The following is a 19,985-nucleotide window of genomic DNA, read 5'->3' on the forward strand; positions in this document are numbered from 1 at the left end:
TGTTTTCCTTTGTAACATCTGTTGTGGTCAGGTGATATTCTGGGAAACAGCCAAGTTTACTTTGTAGCACTGTATGCAAATGTGTTCTCTGTATAGGCAGTTTCAGAGGAATTAGGTGTTCCATGAAGCATATGGGAATGCTCTTGTTTTCTTTCCTTAAACTCTCCAGAGACTTGGACTTTGCTGATATATTAGTGAAATATTTGGACTTTATAATATAAGTCGGTGGTGACAGACCTTGATCCTAGGAAGTCTTTTATGCATCTCTTTCCTCCTTTCGTCGTGGCACCCTGGCCTTTTATGCGCTTCCTGAAGCATAGATTTGATCATGTTATGACATTCCTCAGAAATTCTCACTCACTCCTCTTTTTGGGAAGAATGTTACTGCCCTTTTCCTGTCTTTAAAGCTACCTCTGGTTCTCCAGCATGCCCTTATTTGTACTTCAATGTCCAGGCAAAAATCAATTACATGTCCTAGCTTTGTTGTGTGTGTGTGTGCCCAGTACACGCACGCACACACACACACACACACACACACACACACACACACACACACACACACACACGGGTATAGAGGTCAGAAGAAGGCATTGGATTTCCTGGAGCTAGAGTTAAAGGCTGTTCTAAGCCATTTGATGTGGTGCTGGGAACTGAACTTCACAGTCTCCGGAAGAGAAGAAAAACTTTCTTAGTTGCTGTGCTATTGCACAGGGAGGGCTCCCCTCCCCCCTTTCACTTCCTGCCACAAATCTGCTCTCTTTGTATCTATCGGTCCCTGCATTTGGATTTTTGTATCCTGTACACTATCCCCAGACTAGTGCTATCTGCTTTACCAGACCCAGAAGTCCCAAGTCACACTGCAAGCCTGGTCTAGCTGATGTTCTCTCTGTAGCATCCCCTATGCCATGTGTGGTCAGGAGCTGCCAGCAATGAACGGGTATTTGTAATCGGCTGCATGTGGTGTATACGGCCGTGAATAGCGTAATCACAGAGCTCAACAGTGTGGCGAGGGCAGATTGAGAACTCAAGTGGGGAGGAGACAGACACATTAGAAATCACAGTGCACTTAGTATTTGCCCACGTGCTCCATCCACCCCGCCCTTCTTCAGCTTCTGTGTGCGATTACCTCACCTGGATGCTCAAGCAAATGCTCAGTGCGGGTGTGTTAATTTGGATTTTACGGTTGGATAATGGCGTCCGATTTTGTTACGCTAGTGTATGGTTTTATTTTCTACAGTGGACTGACTTTGTGTCTTTGTTTATGTTGCAGGTTAATATCCTTCCAGGAATTTGTAGCATTCGAATCTGTCTTGTGTGCTCCGGATGCCTTATTTATGGTGGCCTTCCAGCTGTTTGACAAAGCAGGCAAAGGAGAGGTTACTTTTGGTAAGGAACATGGTGGTGGGATCATTTCTTTGTTTTAGGAGAGAAAGGTGAACACACACACTTTATTTTATTTTATTTTGAAACATAATTTTTTCTTTTATTGAAAAGAGATACTTTTTTTTCCCTCCTCACATAATATATCCTGATTATGGTTTCCTTTCTCCCTACATTTCCTCCCATCCAGATCCACTCCCTTTCTGTCTCATTAGAAAACAATTTCTAAGGGCTAGTAGTATAATATGATATGATATGACAAAAAAAAAAAAAAAAAAAAAAAAACACAAGTTGGACAAAACACACACACAAAAAGGGTCCAAGAGAAGGCACAAGAAACAACCCTACTTGTTTACACACTCAATAATAATCCCACAAAATCACGAAACTGGAAGCCATAGGACATACACAGAGAGCCTGGTGCAGACCTGTGAGTTCATATGAGCTGTGATCATGTTGAATTTGAGAGCCTTGTTTTCTTGGTGTCCTCCATCCCCTCTGCCTCCTACACTTTTTCTGCCTCATTTTCCTGTGTTCTCTGAGCCCTGAGTGGAAGGATTTGATGGAGACATCCTATTTAAGGCTAAGTCTTCCAAGGTTTCTCTTTCTCTGCATACTGTCTGGCTTTGGGTCTCTGCCCATCTGCTGTCGGAGGAAGCTTTGCTGATAATGTCTGAACAAGGCAATGATCTACGTGTATAGCAGAATGCATAGGAGTTATTTCATTTTGTTTTCTTTTTATTGCTGCATTTTTCTTTTTCTTTTGGAATAGTAGTATTTGGTTTTACCCTAGGTCCTTGGGCTATCTGTGGGTTTTATCTTGTGCAGTGGGCCTTAAGTCAAATCAGATATTGGTTGGTTACTCCCACTGCCTTAGCATATCTTGCAGATAGGACACCATTGTGGATCAAGGGGTGTGTGTATGTGTTGGTCCACACAGGTTCTTTTAAGTTTAGCATGTCCCCTTAAACAATGACATATTGGGGCCTTTAGTTCACATGTCTAACTCTTTGCAGAGCAAAGACTCTGCTGTGGCTTAGCTTTAAATACAATGCTTTAGTTTCTAGGTGGACAACAGTATGGCAGGACTCCTTGCACAGGCTCAGAAGGACTTATGTCCCCTCTCCTCTACTGCATGGGTGAATGATGATTATAAGCCTCTCACCACCGGAAGTTCCCACACACCCATAGAGGTCACCCTGTCCTTCCCAAACAGTTTGCTGGTTTAGAATGGTTCTGAAGACCATGAGCTTTGAACTGCTCCGCCCCAGCTGCTGTGCACATGGTGCTTTTTGGTTGGTAGCAATTTTAAAAGGCGAGTGCATCTTCATCAAAGTTTGCTGCAAAGCTACAGAGAAAACCCTGAAATCTTCTACATTTAGAAGGGGAAGAGCTGATGGTGCTGAGGCCGGAGTAAGCTTTACTTTTAAAAGGCTGGCTAATTAGTCCCTATTCCAAATGACTCGACAGATTTTATTGACCCCTTCTGGAAGGCACCACTCTCCCTGTGGAGTGTGTGTGTGTGTGGGGGGGGGGAGGGGAATGCGATGGGAGGGTTCGTGGGGGCGGGCATGGGAGGGAGGGAGGGAGAGAGAGGGAACTGGGATCGATTTGTAAAATAAGGAAAAAAAAAAAAAAGCTGGCTAATGAGGTTCCGTAATGCTCCATGAGTGCCTCGGACTGAGATTTCTGCCAGCCTGCTATAACCTCACCTAGAAAGAAGCGTAGAGCCCTTTGAGCATGTGGGTTGTACTTTAGAGGAAATGGCTGGTGTATCAGTGTGAGTTTATTGCTGTGACCACATATCCAACAAACTTAAGAGAGAAATCACTGATTTTTGCTTACAGTTTGAGATACAAGTCTGTATGGGGAACGCGTTGAGGCGGGAGCATGAGGTGGGGGCGTGAGGCTGGAGTATGAGCATGAGGCCGGAGCGTGGGCAGCTCATCACTTTGTGTGCACAGCCAGGAAGCAAAAAGTTGAATGTTAGCATTCCACTCGTTTTCTCCTTTTTATTCAGTAGCACACACCAGGTGGGGGTAGAGGGTACCACCCACATTCAAGGTGGGTCACCCCCTTTCAATTAAATCTTCCTGGAAACACCCTCATAATACATCCAGAAGAGTTTCCATGGTGATTCTAAAGGCAGCCAAGTTGTTATGAAGATTAATCATCACAGTGCCCATTTTAGATGTTGGATTCTGTTCCTTATTCTTTCAGACTTCTTAGGGGTGCCTTGTTTTGGTGTTTCATGGAAAGGACATAGATAAGGGACAGATACAGATGTCACACAGCACAGGTTCTCAACCAAACACACTTATCCACCATCAGCTTTGTATTTTTGTTCCTGTGCGCATTTGTGCCCATTTCTTATCAAAAGCGGAGCTAAGAATGCCATAGGAAAGAGAGGTTAATTGATGTATTGCATTGGCCTTTTGCTCTGTATCTGTTCCTCCATGCTCATTTGTTATGGCAAAGCTATCACCCAGGTCCCCAGCAGCACTGTACACATAATTTCCAGTAACAGCGCTGCGAAGGTGCCATGAGAGACTTTGACCTGACAGTGAGCCCTGGCTCAGTGCAGCATGGAGCCATGGAGGCCAGTGGAGTTGGTCTGATGACAGTGCTGTGTCACCCTATGGGTTCCACGCAGAGCGTTGCCTCTTCTACTTCCTTGGCTCTACAAGTCTTAGTAGAAATGGGAGGAGGCTTGGATGGGGTGAAAAGAGTAAAGAATGAGCTCCTTGATATGTAACACTTTTCTTCATGGGGACAAATTGATAAGGGATATTGGTGGCGATAGCATTGCTCGGGTCCTGGTAGAGGAAGCGCACAGTATCAGTTGCTTTTCTTATTCCACGAGCACATACTTGATTGAAAGGAAGTTGCGGAGAGATTTATTCTGGCTTACAGTTCCAGGGGGTACAGTCTACAGCAGGGGACACGTGGTGCAGGAGCTTGATGTGTCTGGGTACACTGGGACCACAGTCGATAGGCAGAGAACACCGAAGCCCATCCTGATGCCATACTTCTTCCAGTGAGATTGTACTTCCTACGAGTTCTACCAACTTCCAGAACAACACTGCCAACTGGAGACTGCGAGGGACATTGTACATTACATCCGTAGACCCAAACTCTTACCACTACAGGAGGAGATGTTAGGACAGGAGAACCAGTGGAGATAGACAAGAAGCAGCTATAAATTTAGAAGGGACAGTGTTGTGAGGGTTATGGGTGGGGGAATGATTTTTAGCTTTCTGAATTTGGTTTTCTCACTTATTACACCCAGATAGTGCCTTCCACTTCCAGACCACGTGAAAAACATCACCACATATTGGAGTGCTATGTGAAAAGCAAAGGTCTTTAGGTAATAGTAAAACAATAGCCTGAGCAAAGGACCCTCTGCCTTGCTCTGCTATCTTAGTTACTTCCCTATGGCTGTGATGAGGTGCCATGATCAAGGCTCTTTATAGAAGAAAGAGTTTAATTTGGGGCTTATGGTTTCAGAGGTTAGAGTCCATAAATGACATCCTAAGGACATGGTGCTAGGAACAACTGAGAACTGACATCTTGATCCCTAAGCAGGAGGTAGTGGTGGAGACACCGACGAAGACATACATACATACTGGGAATGGTTCCAGTTTTTGAAGACTCAAAGCCAGGGACACATGTCCGACAAAGCTGTATTTCCTAATCCTACCCAAATAATTCCAACAACTTCAGACCAAGTATTCAAATAAATGAGCCTCTGGGGACCATTCTCATTCGAACCATGACAGCTGGTTTCTGTTTTTCTTATTCTTTGTGAAGTCCTTTGACCTAGTAGTGTTAACTGTAGGCCTTCTGCTGTGTGCTTCTATCTCTCAGGCCATATGAGATCGGCAATCCCAGCTTTTCACATTGTCCTTATACCATCAGTTGCCTGTGACTGGTGCAGAGCGCAGAGCCCCTCCATCACTACCCTGTCCTTATGTAATTTATTACCTGTATGGTCATTTCAATTCAATGACATGTTGTATGTATGTCCTGTGTACACTTATGATAAATCCATTTGGTATTCCCCTTAAGATCTCATTAAAATATGGCCTGGGTCTTCTGAGCCATTAACCTTCAGGTAATTCTAGCGAAGAGTACTAAGGTATCTTAGTACTAAGGCACAGTACTAAGGTATTCAGATTACATTAACTGCAGATTAATATATCAAAGTTCTAACATTTTTCATGGACTAGGGCAGTTATCAAATGTTGGTGTCTTTTAGTTCAGGGAAACAAGGTCAAATGGGACATGGCAGCCTAAGGACTGATTTTAGACAAGTGCTGTAAGAAGTTAGTGTGTTCTGGGAAATTCATCATAGATTTGAAGAAATAAAACAACCAGGCAGTCACATAACATTGGAGTTGGACAAACCAAGAGGGCTCCCTACTCAGTCCTGGTGCCGTGAGTCCAAAGTCATCAGAGCAGAAGTCCAGATGCATAGTCTCCCTGGGTATTTACATGACACTGTTTGTGCAGTGCAGGGAGTGGCTTTCTTACCTGTTCATGTCCTTAGCCCTTATAAATTCCTTGTTCTATGGAGTGTCCACTTTGCATTTTTGGAAGATAGTGTACATCTTTGGAAGTGGTGAATGGCAATGGTAGGAAAAGCATGGGTTCCATGTTGATGTTCCAGATCAACTGTCTACTGTGTTGATCATAAAGGGAGCATGGTTTTCACACTATACTGTGGCCTCTTGTACCTTTTTCCTGGACCAGAGTGGTTCCAATCCTTCCTGTCCCACACCCCATTATTGCGCTTTATACAGGGTGAGAGCAGGTGCACTCTTATGTGTGGATAGGGTTTCCACGGGAGATCGGTTTCTGCAGGTAGGTCCAGGGTGCACCAGGGTTCGTCACCAGTGGCCACGTGCCTGCCTTCAGTAACGCTGGCTGTGCAAATCACCAAAATCAGATGGACAGTGTGACAGTAATCAAAAGTCATATTTCCATAAAGTCTTACCCTGTTTCTTGATGCCTTGTTTGCATTTCCTGTGTTTGCTACAATGGAAAGATGGCGATTTAGCCAGTTTCCTTCCTTTCATACCCAGCTCTTTTATCTTCTGTGTCCTTTGTGAAAACTCACCTCCACTATTCTTGCTTCCACTATGCTGATTTGCTGGCTTGTCCCCTCCTTCCCTTCCTCTCACAATGCTATAGATTTAATACAGTATTTTCTGCACATTAGACAGGCCCTCTACCATTCATTGATCCACATCCCTAGAACTCACTGTATTTTTCTATTTTGATATCTGATATTTATAAGTAACATTTTATATGAACATGTTGGTGACAGGATGTCAGGATAAGTGAAAAATTCTAGATAATAAGTTGTGATTCTATATATGTGGAGAAAAGAATGTTCTAAATGCTTTTATTTGCACTTTAACTTGTATCATGGTACTTTTTAAATTTGCCTTTCATTTTTAAAGCATTCTTTTCTGACATTTATTGTATATAGCAGACATGCAAATTGTCAGTGAACATTTTAATGAAATTTAATGATGTGGCCATTGTCCATATCAGAAGAACAGAACCAGTGGTGGGAAGGGCTTTCCCTGGTTCCAGTGGTACAGCTTGGATTCATTACTAGCAGTTGATCTTACTTATTTTTAAACTTATTTTAAGTGGGACAATACCAAAGACACTCGATTAAGAACTTTGTCAGCGTTGGGAAGATGGTGATTGGCATTGTTTTCATAAGAGCAGAGTTCAGTGCCTGGTACCCATGTCTGTAGCTCAGAGCCACCTGTACCTCCAGCTCCAGGGGATCTGATGGACTCTGGTGGCTTCTGCAGACAGACAGACAGACAGGGATCTGATGGACTCTGGTGGCTTCTGCAGACAGACAGACAGACAGGGATCTGATGGACTCTGGTGGCTTTTGCAGACAGACAGACAGACAGACAGACACCACACACACACACACACACACACACGAACAATAAATGGAATCTTGTTCTGTTTGGATATGGTAGACTTCTGTTTGGATACTGTAGAAGGGGAGGACAGCTGCTCATATATCCTTGACTGAGGGAATGTCTTTCTTTATGAGAGAAGGTTAACTCACTGTGACCAAGCAAGCTATAACATGTGAGCCTGGAAGACATTATAGTAAGTAACAGACAGCCAGTCATCAAAGCATATTTGTAGTATAATTCCATTTGCACGAAATTCCTAAGATAGGTTCATACAGGAAGAAAGTCGAGTGATGATTGGCAGGGACTGGGAGAAGTCAGGAATGTGGGTTTAGTATTTAATGCATACAGAGCTTCCGTTCTGCAAGATGAAAAGATTTCTGGGCTGGTGGTGGTTGCACAGCAATGTAAATTCACTTAATGCAACAGAACTGTATACTTACAAGAAGCTAAAATTATTACATGTATGTATGTATATATGTATGTATGTATGTATGTATACATATTCTTGAAATTATGGGAGGAATTAAGAGTGATGAAAGTTTTTGTTTTTACAGCTAGTCACTAGAGCCAGTGGATGTGAACCCATTGGATGTGTGACTTGGCTTTCTCTAGTGTAAGGCCTGTACTCCCTTAGGGTGTAGGTGCCAGGCAAGTCCTGTAAAATGAAAACCAGTGTGAGCCTGGAAGAGGCTGTGTTGGTACATTTCTGACTTTTCTCTTCTTTGCTGGGGTAGAGCCATCTGCAACGGAGATGCCAGAGAATACAGTAGTTGAAGTCAGGATTGTGAAGGGCTATCAGGCTCCGAGTGATAATATTTACCATTGCTGAAATGTGGAAGGTGCCTAGTAACTAGCAACTCATGATCAGCAAAGTGAAAGCTATTCATATAATGGAGAGTTACTTTGGTTTAAAGAGAAACCCTGTTGTATGCAACATGGAGAAATATGAGGACAAGTGAAAAAGGCTAGTCTCAGGTAGACATGCCTTGCGGAGTTAAAGGGTTCAGGAGTAGAGCTACGAGGGACTGGGGAAGATGTACAATTTCAAATCAAAAGGCCTAACATTTCTGTTAGGCACCATAAGTAAGTCGTAGAGATAGATCTGCAGTAGAATTCAAGGCTCTACTTCCTACAGATTCCATAGCCTCTTTGAACATCACTACCCGGGGTCCAAATGTTCAAATGTGAGCCTGTGGAAGACCTGCTTTTATTCAAATCACAAGTGTCTTTACCCTAGTCAGAATGACTTGAAACGATAGAAAGAAATTGGCTGAATGGATTTGGGATGGTGGAGGAGACTTTCCCAGGAAGAAAGAATAGCCATGAGCCAGACACTAAGGATGGGAGTGTGTGTGGCTTATTTGAAGAGCAGAGAGGAGCACCTGTGGGAACCGGGTTGAGGCAGGAGGAGGTCAGAAGGAGAACTAGAGAACTAACAGGTCTTGTCAGGTGGAGCACTGCGGGGAAGGAAGGGACATGGATTCTGCTGGTGAATATGGGGGAAACTGTTGCAGGATTTCCTGGCAGAAGGGTGACAGATCTGGCTGCTGGTGAGTGGGGTAATTATGATTTTTGTTTGGAGAGTAGAGTGATTTGGGTAGAAACAAAGAGATCTTGTGGTGGCTGGGATAGAGGGCTAGAGGCAGTGGTGGGGTTAGGAAGACTGGTTCCATTTTGGGTCTCTTTTTTTACTTGTGTGTGTGCGTGCACATACATGGCCACGCCACAAGAAGGCTTTCAGGAGTCAGTTCTCTACTTTTGTTGTATGATTGATTCCTCAAGATCAAACTCACGTGGTTAGATGCCTTTACATACTTGACCATCTTGCTGACCCAGATTCTGTGTATGTTTGTAAAAGAGCATTTATGGGGTCCCTTGATAGGCTGAATGGGATGTATTTGAGGGAGCAGGTGAACAGGACAGCTTAGAAGATAAAGGAGAGAGAACCCAGAATGATTGTGTGGTGTGGGCAGGTCTAATGTAAGGGTTGAGTTTTCAGCTAGGGAGGGAAGACTGGCTGGAGCCAGGTGGAAGGATCCAGGGGTCATCTTCTTCAGTAGGTCCTGCCTTTTGCTTTCTAAGTAAACATGTAGACATTTAGACCCAGAGAGTGGGAGTTGAGAGATGGAATTTGGGGGAGGGGTTTAGCATATCAGTGTTTGAAGCCACTGACCCAAATGCTGTGAATAAATGAAATAGAGTTAACTCCTGAATCTGTACCCTGTTGTAGGAGGCAGAGCAGTAGACTAACATTTCCTCCCCATGGAACTTGCATTCTAACGGAAGGGCACTCTGTGATAGGTTACCACCTGTAAGTGGGTGGAAAAGGATGGAGGCCATTCGAGTAGGCTGCCTGAGTATGGGGAAGAGGGAGTGTGGGAAGGTGGGTTTGGGCACAGGATGAGCAGATTAAAAGGTATAGATTTAGAGATGTGAATGGGCCTGTGGGGGAGAAGAAACCATGTAACATCAACCATAGGACCCTGGGTAAGAGTTTATGTTACAGGAGAGGCAGCTGGGAACTGGTGCTGGTGCTGGTCTCTGAGAGCACTGGTTAGGACCATGACAATGCTTGGCAAATGGTGGTGGGTGGGGATAGATGAGTAGGACAAGGCCTCAAACAAAGGCCTATGACCTTTGTGTGTGTGAAGCATGGAGATGAAGCCTCTTGTATGTGAGTAGAACAGCTGGCCTACATTGTAAGTTCCTGACCAGAGAGAGTGAGACCTTGCCTCAAAACCAGAACAAAACAGGCCCCAGAAACCAATCCAGTCTTGCCCTGTTATTAGAAAGTACAGTGGCTTTGACCTTTAATTTTTACATCAAAAATGTTTAATGCGGTGTTTCCTGTGCATGTTCCTAAGGATCACGTGGACAGGTCTACTAGGCAGTCATAAAGCATAAACGCTAAGTTTATTAAGGCACTGTCAAGTCCTGCAGGAAAAAGAAATCTACTTAAGCTAGCATTTGGGAAACAAGTTTGAACATGGCCTTTGTGTCCTGTGTTTGTGTCACACTATGCAGAATTCATAAAACTGAGATTATTGCTAAACTAGTTCATCCTTATTTCCAAACTATCTTTTCAGCTAGCTAATTCTCTGACATGAGTTACATGTCTCTCTGACATGGTTAGAGTCTGTCTCTGAATCCCCATAGTGACAAATGTGAAGTCAGTGCACATGGGGACAACAGGCAGGCTAGATGATGTAAGGAAGTGTGTTGCAACAGCCTGCCCCAGTCCCTGTCAGGGGAGCTTGCAGGAAGGGATAAGAGTTAACAGTATGGGAACATGAACTGTCGAAGGGAAGCTCACGCATTTCAGTTTCAGGTAAAGGCAGATTATGAACGGCTGGGTCATCCTCAGTATCGGGCTAGATGGGAAACCAGAGGCATCATTTTTAAGCTCAGTGGAAAAGAGTTATTGTTACTGCCTTTGTTAATACTGATGTTATGTTTGGCATTTCACAAAGGTAATGTTATTTCTTGAACGAAAACTGTGTGCTACAGTGGGGTAGCTTTTATTTGCAGGCAAAGGTTCCTACTCATACCCACGTTGCAACAGGGCTAAGATTCCAGATGAGAGTAACATGAATTCTCAAAGCAGATTTCTTGCACATTGATAGCGAACGTGCCTGAGCTGGAGCATCCTGTTAGCACAGACACTGTTCAGAAGCTCTTCCAGTTCATTGGGTCAAAAATCCGCTATTTACGAGAAGCTAAATACGGATTTGCACGATTGACCATAATGGCTTCAATTTTGAAAGATAGTAGTATCAGAGAGTACTTCCAGTTGGTGGGATAATTTGAGAACCGTCCATGCTCAAATGGCTAAAATATTGTACTTTTTGCTACTTCATCACTCCATTTTAAAAATAGGGACTTTTTTTTTTTTTTTTAAGGGCAGGCTTGTTGAGAAGATGGAAGATTGTCAATTGAAGAGTAAATCATACCAGCCATGTGAAGTCAGTCTTAGTTAACCACAGGCCTGGAGGTTAAACATTCTCCACAAGGCTATGGAGAGATTAGATTGGGGCCCCCTACCGTCTGTCCTTTCATTGTCCACCCGTCCATCCATCCACCGGTGTGCACATGCCTGTGTGCATGCGTGTGTGCCTGTGTGTGCAAGATGGAAGCTGAAGAGAGTTTGTTCATAAGAAGGAAGGTGTAGAGAACAGAAGCCTGAGCTGCTACCACTAAATCCTAACGCTTGGAGCTGTGGGGAAATTTGACTATTTTAAACTGTACAGCTCATTTAAAAATAGTAAAATTATACCATTATTCTTTCAGTATGAGAGAGAGATAAAAATACAGTTTTTCTAAATTGGAAAATTCGCTGTAATCTTGCTGCTAATGACTGATTTCTTCCAACAGTTGCAAGGCAGATTTGCTCTGATAGGTTGATAAAGGAAACAAAATCAAGAGCATATTGGAAGTTCTTAGAGAAAATTACAGTTTAGGTATATGTTGGGGGTGGATAGTTAGACATTTTAATTGAAATAAAACAGTTTCATACTAATATGGGCTCACTGTGGGTGTGCTTTTGTAGCACATCTGCTCTAGAAGCCATTAAGTAGGGTTAAATGTATGGTAATGCTTTGTGAGAAAATTATTTTCGATAACATCCGTCTAAGGAAACTAGCTTAGGATTTTTTTTAAACAATATAGTTATTATGCTTGCATTTACAGAATGAATTAGGATTCTTACACTGTTTAAAAATTTGGGAGCTTTAGAGTTGCTTGATTGTGCTCCTTATTGGCTATGAAAGACAATGATAATTGACCCCAGGAGATGTTTAAAGCAGACACATCTGGAGATTGACCACAGTCTGCTGTTTGCCTCTAAACACCATTTTAAGTGACTCACCCTACATGTGTAGGCTGCTGACCTTATTATTCTACTATAAGAAAAACAACTTTTTCTATCAGACACATGGAAAGCCTCTCATTTGGCCTCTTCGCTGTTGATGGAGGTTGAGCTTGTGAGAGGCCGATTAGATCTTGTGCTAGATCTCTGCTGGCCCTTTGCCTTTAGGCCACATTGTTCACCAGAATTTATGGTGTGTTATGCTCGAGCATTTGTAAATACCTCCGATCTTACAATAGGGCTCTTACCTGTGAGTCTTACTGTGATTGTACGTGGTACTTGTGGACACTCTGGCTCCAGCTTCCATCAGCTCATTCAGAATGTTTGGGCTCAAGACTTGGGGATGTGTTTTAAATATGCTCTCCTAGAGAACATAGTTCATACTTCAGGTAAACAATAGCTGGTGTCATTTATTCTTGCACACATGTGAGGGTGCAGTGGGGGAAAGGTGACTGGCTTCATAGCAACCGCAGCTTGTCTTCTGGCACTACATTCATTCCAGAATGTCCCATGGTCTTCAGTTTAGGGCAGCTTTGTTCCTCTCAAGGTGTAAAACTGGAAGAGTTTTAAAATTACACTTGACTGTTAATCTGCTGGCATCATATGCAGCTTCAGTAGAACTCATCCTGACTGCTTGTGTGCTTTTTTTTTTTTTTTTCCCCCCAAAAGATCCGCATCACCACTGGATGTGTGTGTTCAAAATAACAATAGAAAACTTCCTAACGTCTTATTTAAAAGGAAAAAAAAAAAAAAAAAAAAACCCCAAAACCTCATTTTTAATGTGAGGTACTCCATGCTTACTGTTTTAATGACATTTGTCCATTTGTCTCTGGACTTTTCCTTGAGTGAGCCCCAATTGTATGTAGCCATTAATATAAAAAGGCACTTGGTAGAAGGGTTTGCACTGGGGCACATGACAAAGATAGTCTGCTTCCACTCAGTCCATTGTGTTATTTAACTTGCCAGTTCAAGTTCATCTTTTATGCAGTGCTTGGAGCTATGTCCATATGAGCAGTTGTTAGCCTTATCAGCAGATGAAATATTACTTCCCATAGCAACACCATAAAATTTCTTTGTGGATTAAGATTCACAGAAAGTGGGGACCCTTCAGAGAGAAGGTGATGAAGACTTTCTATAGTTCTCTGTCTCTTAAAAGGGCTCACTTTGGTATTTAATCGAAATCCTTTTTTGTATTTATTGTAATAATGGACTTTTTAGGATCAATAGATATTATGGTTTAGAGTTTGGAATAACATGGCTTGATGAATCCTTTTTTATCTTAATGGGAAACTCGTTTTCACTGATTTGAAGCTTCGAAAAGTGAGTCTTCTAGAAATCAAAGAGCATTAATTTAGTTATTCTGTATGGAAACAAAGATGTGGAAAGTTAAAATTTGCATAAGTGAAGACCTTGATGATTTCAGATTACAGTGTGGTGGAAGTTAAGGAAGAAGAGCCCATAGAATTTGTAAAAAACAAATTCAGTCTAACCACTTAATGGCATGTGCAAGTAATTTGCTAATTAAACATTTCTAGTATTTGAAAGATCTTCAAAGTAAAGAGTGGAGGTTCTTAATCTTTCTTAATTTCATACTTTAAGAAACATAATAGAAGATTACGTAGATTTTGATCACTTTTCATTCCAAATTTCAGCGTGTGAGTTCAAGGAAGGATGAATTTTAAGTGTTGCAGGAAAACTGGTGTCTTTTGAGAGATGTATGAGCTCTGATATTTCCAAAGCACACTGTACTTGACCTCAGAAAAAGTGTCTGTAAATATTTGCTTCCCAGATAATAATTTTTAGTATAATTAAGACTTCTGGTTCTGGAGTTTACCATCTTAGTGGCCACCTCGCCTATGTGCACAACATTGTAGTAGGCACACTCAACTCAAATAACTCTCCAAGAGAGGTATTTCTCTCCTCTTTAATGGTCACTTATTACTTAAAAAGTGCTTTATTGAGATTTAAAACACCCCCACTTACTCTTCTTAGCTGCATAAATCTTTGGCTTTAAGTACAGTCACAGATTTGCACAGCCTTCAACACTTGGAAATTTAGAATATTTCCTCACCCTAACAAGGGAACCTGTATTTGTTAGCAGTCTTCCATTTCCCCTCAACACTACAGTGGATCTGTGGTTCCCTCTAGTCCAAGGCAACCCTTCATTTACTTTCTGTCTGTTTTTATCTATTTGTCTGTACTTAGCATTGGTTTTAATGTTTATTGTGTATGTGCATGTCACTGTGTGTGTGTGTGTGTGTGTGTGTGTGTGTGTGTGTGTGTGTGTGTGCGTGCGCGCGCTAAAGCACAACTTGCAGGAGTTAGTTCTCTCCTGCTCTTTGGAAACTGGTGGTGTTGAGCTCAGGTCATCTGGCTTGGTGATAGGCACCTTTACCTGCTGAGCCATCTTGCTGGGAAATTATATGTATTAACTCATGAACTATATGATCTGTTAGTGCAGATTTTTTAGCGTAATTTTTATAAGGTTCACCCACACATTAGCAACTTGCCCACATATTAATGTATAATTACTCCTTTTTAAATTGCTGGATAATAGTCCATTATATGGATTTAGCACTTACTGTTTAGCTTATCAGTTACTGAAGTTGTTGATGTTTGTGGGCAATGAATAATATTGTTATGAACACTCATGTACATACTGTGTGTGGTCATGTGCTTCCATCTCTTGTGACTGTACACTTGGACATAAATAGCACTGTTAGGTCATACAATGACTCTGGATGCAACCTGTTTTCCACAGAGGCATTTTATATCTCCAGCAGTGTTTGAGGGCTCCAGTTTCTTCACAATCTCTGCAACACTTGTTATATTCCTCTTGGTTATGGCTACTGTTGTTAAGTGTTTGCCATTGGTCTTCTTCCTCCAGATGCTAATGATGTTGAACACTTGTTTCTATGTCACTTTGAAATAAAATGTCTCCTGAGTTGTTCTTCCCATTTTAAAACTGTCATTTTACCCTTTGTTCATTTTAAGTTGAACTGTTAGGGCAAGAGATGCCTCTAAGTGGTTAAGAGAACATATTGTTCTTGAACACGACCCAAGTTCAAGTCCCAGCACCAACAGGCAAGTCACAGTTGCCTGTAGCTTCAACTCCAGGGGATGTGACGTCCCTCTGACCTCCTCATACAAACACACATACACACTTATAATCATCATCATCAAAAAAAAAAAAGTGAATTGTCTTTATGACTTGTGAGAGAGTCTTTTGTATATTTAAAGTTCCTTATCAGGCATAATTTCTAAACCACCACCCTCAGTCTGGAAGTTCTCTTTTGCATATTTGGTGGTGTGCTTTAGACTACAAAATATGATGATGTTCAATTTGCCCAGTCTCTTGTCCTTTTTTTCATATTTAGTCGACTATTTTCTAATCCACAGAATCATACCTCTGTTATTTACATTCATATCTGTACATCTTAACGCCGTCATAGCTTTAGCACTTACATGTAGGTTTTTGGTCTATCTTGAGTTGCAGGAGGTCAGGGTTGGACTTGATCCTTTTGCAGGTAGAGATCACTTGCGCCTGACCCTTGTTAAGGACTCAGTTTTCTTGGCAGATTGTCAGTCATCTTTCTTGGAATCTTGGCAGGCACACCTGCTTGACTCTAGGTCTTGGTTCTTGCCTCGTTTTGTTTATCTGTTATCCTAGCCTATGTTGTAAGCACAGTCTTGGTTTTCAGTAACTTTGTACTGACCGGAACCCAATGCTGATCTTGTATAATAAAGTTTCCTGGACCCTTCTAGATTCCTTGAGTTTTTATTTGCATCTGAGAATCAACTCGTCGGGTTTCTCAAGAAGCCAGCTAGGATTTTGTGCGGGAATCTGTGATTGACTTTGCAGAGTATGAAATTTAACACCGACTTTGGGAATGTACTTCCACTCTCCCACCCAAAAATTAATTAATTAATTTAGAGGCAGGCCCTTCCACTGTAGCTCAGGCCAGCCTAGAATTCACTGTGTAGCTCAGGCTGGCCTCACATTTGTTTCAAGCTCCTGAATGCTGGAGTTTAGGTATATGACAGAGCCTTTGGTTATTGTAAATTTTTAATAATGTTAGTTCTTCTAATCAGTAGCATTTTGTAGTGTTCAGAGAATAGAGGGTTTTTTTTTTCATATCTTTTATTAAATCTGTTAAGTCTTTTTGAGCACATTGCATATGGAATTTTCCTTAATTTGCTTTTAGCTTGTTATTTCATATATGTAAAAATACAATTGACTTTTGTAAGCTCATCTCTGATCTGGCCAGACTGGCTTACTAGTATGGTAGCTTTTTAGTAGAATCCTTGGGACTTTGTGTGTGTGTGTGACACACACCTGTTGTAATTATGGTTTTACAATATAAAAAGTGTAGCTGACTTTAACCTGAAAAAAAAAGAGTAGAAATAATAAGCCCCATACATAAACTTAGGAACCGTAAGCTTGTTTGCTAACATCTTGACTTAAGTAACATCTGATGGGAGTAATAGGCCATTTTATTTCCTTTCACCTTTAGGAAGAGTAGCTGAGCTTAGGAGAGCATGCCTCTGTCTAATCGAAATCAGTGGTTCTTAACCTGTGGGTTGCCACCCTTCTGGGGGCAGGAGATCGAACGACCCTTTCACAGGGGACCCCTAAAACCATCTGAAAACACGGGTATTTATATTATGATTCATAATAGTAGCAAAATTACTGTTATGAAGTAGCTACAGTTCCTCACCTTGGGGATCACCACACGAGGAACTGTATTAAAGGGTCACAGCGTTAGAACCCTGCGCCCTGTGCTGCCCTCCCATTCTGCATCCAGTCCAGCTTGCCTTCTTTGCCTGACTGGCTGTACTCCATAGGTACAATTTTAGGGTCATGTTTTATGCCAGGAGGAGCCTCCTTCTCACTCCTATTGAGTAAGTGATGGGGTAATAACATGCTAAAAGGCTCTTGCCTGTTTAGTTTTAAACCAAGTAAGCAACAGAATAGCAGAAATATTTTGGGCTTTCTCTTCTTCCCTGATACTTAAAGTTAGTGGCTGGAAAGATGGCTCAACCATTAAGGGCACTGGCCACTGCTCTTCCAAAGGTCCTGGGTTCAAGTCCCAGAACTCACATGGTGGCTCACAGCTGTCTGTACCTCCAGTCCCACAGAATCCAACACCTTCCTCTGACCCCTGTGGGCGCTGCATGGACATGTTATACAGACATGCAGGGAAAAATATACCTACGCACAAGAAAGAAACATAAATCTAAACAAAACAAACAAACAAAACCCACCTTATCTTAGCTCTAGAAAATTCTGGGAAGGTCTGGAAATGGTTAGGACTGAGTCATAGGATATTCCTAAGTTGAATTCCTGGAGTCTTTTATGGTAAATCACACCCGCCTATGGGAGCCAGAGGATGGAGCTTATTCAGGCATACAGGTACACTCTTCTTGCTGCCTCACGAGACTTGGACTCTTCTTAAACAGTTGACGGTTAAATGAGAAAGGTATCTGTGCCCCGAGGAGATACCTGTCCGGGGCAGCATCTCCATGTTTTCTAAAGAGAGGGAGGAATGTCACGAACCTATTGTGACTATTTCACCTACAGACAGTACTTCTGTTTGCAAACCTAAAGGCAAAACTTTAGGAAATCAATGCCCCCAGGCCATTTGTCGGGGCAGAACAAAAAGTTCAGATTTTCAACCCCCCAAAATAATTTTGGAGAATAATGGCAGAAATTAATTTTTGAAGGTGTCACCAGAGTTCATTACATGGGAAGTTGAATAGGAAGGACCCTCTGTGCTTCGTGCATCACTGGCTATGGCCCATCTACTGACGGGGCAAGTTCACAGTGTGTGTGCCGACCCTGGCAGGTAGGTCAGGAGAGCGGCAAATGAGGGTTCTAGCTCTTGCTTCCCCCACCCTCCATACACTGAGGAGGGCTATGTTCTTCCCTGAACACTCTTTCTCCCTGCAAATGCAGCATCAAGTCTTAGGAATTTAAAACTAATGGTATCGCTGCAAGCAGCTGCCTTAACTATCTGGGGCAGGATCTGTCATGTCTCAGGGTGGCTTTGGGCTCTAATACTACGTCCGAATCTTTGATTTGCCTCAAAAGAAATGAACTTTGCTTTGTGCTTCAGAACTTTTGAGAAACACCCCTGAATAAACTTATAGTGGTTTTCAGGGCCCATGTCAGATTTTAATTTTTGTTGTTGTTGTTTGGTTGGTTGGTTGGTTGGTTTGGTCTTTTGAGATAGGGGTTCTCTGTGAAAAATGAAAAACAGTTCTGGCTGTCCTGGAACTCACCAAGATTCCCCTCTGCCTCTGTATCCTGGGATCAAAGCCACTGCTCTGCCCAATATTAAAATTAAAAAGCCTTTCTCTCTCATTTCTGTGCCTGTCTTCTTCAAATTCTACTGCCTTGCTTTGGAGACACCCCCTTACCCCCTGCAGTGCTAATGCCCTTGGACCAGATTCCGATGAAGTTCATGGGGGTTAGACTTGGGTTTAGCCCTTACCTCCCATGGTACTTGTTTCTCCCACAGGAGTGAGTACAGCGCTCATCCACTTTGCTCTTTCTGAGTTGCAGTTAGTTCTCCCTAGCATCTATTTTACAGTAGCTGGTGTGGGACACTGGCCAAGAAACAGGTTGACTGGGCCACATTCTGAAGGTTGCTAGTGTTTATGCTGTCCACTTCCAAGGAGTTAACAATCACATGGACCATGGAAGGAATGTTTGCCAGCACAGTGAGTGGCCCTCTGTCCTCCAAGGTCTACGCATGACTGACGTTGCACATGACTGTTGCACTGAGCTTTCTGGAAACTAGCCTAGCCCTTTCTTTCAGATCTGTTTGCTGTTCCACTGGAGAGTTAACAATTAATGATGAGTGAGTCTCTTCCATAGTTTACTAAGCTCATTTTGCAAAAAGGTCCTTTACCCTCATGTCAGAAAAACCTTGTGGGTGCTGGTGAACATAGAGATTATTTCTCCTCCCTAGATCTGAAGGTCACTGGGAAGAGGGACTCAGAGTGAGCGTGACCATCAGTGAACTGTTTCGAACTGTTTATGGCAGTTAACGTTTCCATAAGGGAAACTATAATGCTTCAAGAAGCTACTGTCTTTGACCTGTCAACTACTGTGAACTTTTGTCGACTGATTTCAATTAAACAACTATTTAGGGAGAAGCTGATCTCAGCCACCACTGTGCCAGCCAGGAAGGAAAATCAGATGTGGACAGTGGGGCCTGTGCCATCAAGGGGTTAATCCATTTGGAACTAAAAGGTGTACAGTAAGTGTGGACTAATGTACAAATACGGAACACATAAATACCCTTTTTAGTAACTAGGATTGACAGATTTTAGGGCTGAGCAATATCTTAGTGATATCATAGTTTCTAAAATGCAGCACTTGGCTTTAGTACTTAGAAGGTCAGGCCATCTAGAATTGTGGGGAAAAGGACTCTACTTCTGGAGTTAAAGCTTCACACTTGTGTTCCTGTCTGTCCTCAAGGATGATAGTTAATTATGGGGAAAAAATAAAGTTATTGGTTATAATGAAGCCTATTTTAAACTTATTAATTTAAGCTCAAATATATGCGCAGATATGTGTGAATAGATATAAGTATACAGAATGGGGGCTAAGACCTTCATAAGGCACCAACACCTTTAGCACGTGTTTCTACTCTTTCTGCACATTCCTTCCTCCAAGGTCACGTGGACAGTAAAATGCCTGGGTGCCTTGCTATGTAGATTTCTTTTATTCAGTACCTTCTTTCCCTTTCCATGAGGCATGAAGGAAGGTCCAAGAATGG

The 19,985-nt window shown here is 42.3% G+C and overlaps 1 protein-coding gene across 1 annotated transcript in view; it reads left to right on the plus strand.

The window, feature by feature from the left end:
* Nucleotides 1-19,985, plus strand: part of Slc25a13 (solute carrier family 25 member 13) — a 176,690-nt gene that overhangs the window by 65,809 nt on the left and 90,896 nt on the right. The window contains exon 4 of the mRNA XM_051177139.1: nt 1,271-1,386. Within this exon, the coding sequence (XP_051033096.1) occupies nt 1,271-1,386 (116 nt within the window). The remainder of the gene's footprint in view (nt 1-1,270; nt 1,387-19,985) is intronic.

The sequence above is a fragment of the Phodopus roborovskii genome, unplaced genomic scaffold (genome assembly GCF_943737965.1).
Source record: "Phodopus roborovskii unplaced genomic scaffold, PHOROB, whole genome shotgun sequence".
Lineage (NCBI taxonomy): Eukaryota > Metazoa > Chordata > Mammalia > Rodentia > Cricetidae > Phodopus > Phodopus roborovskii.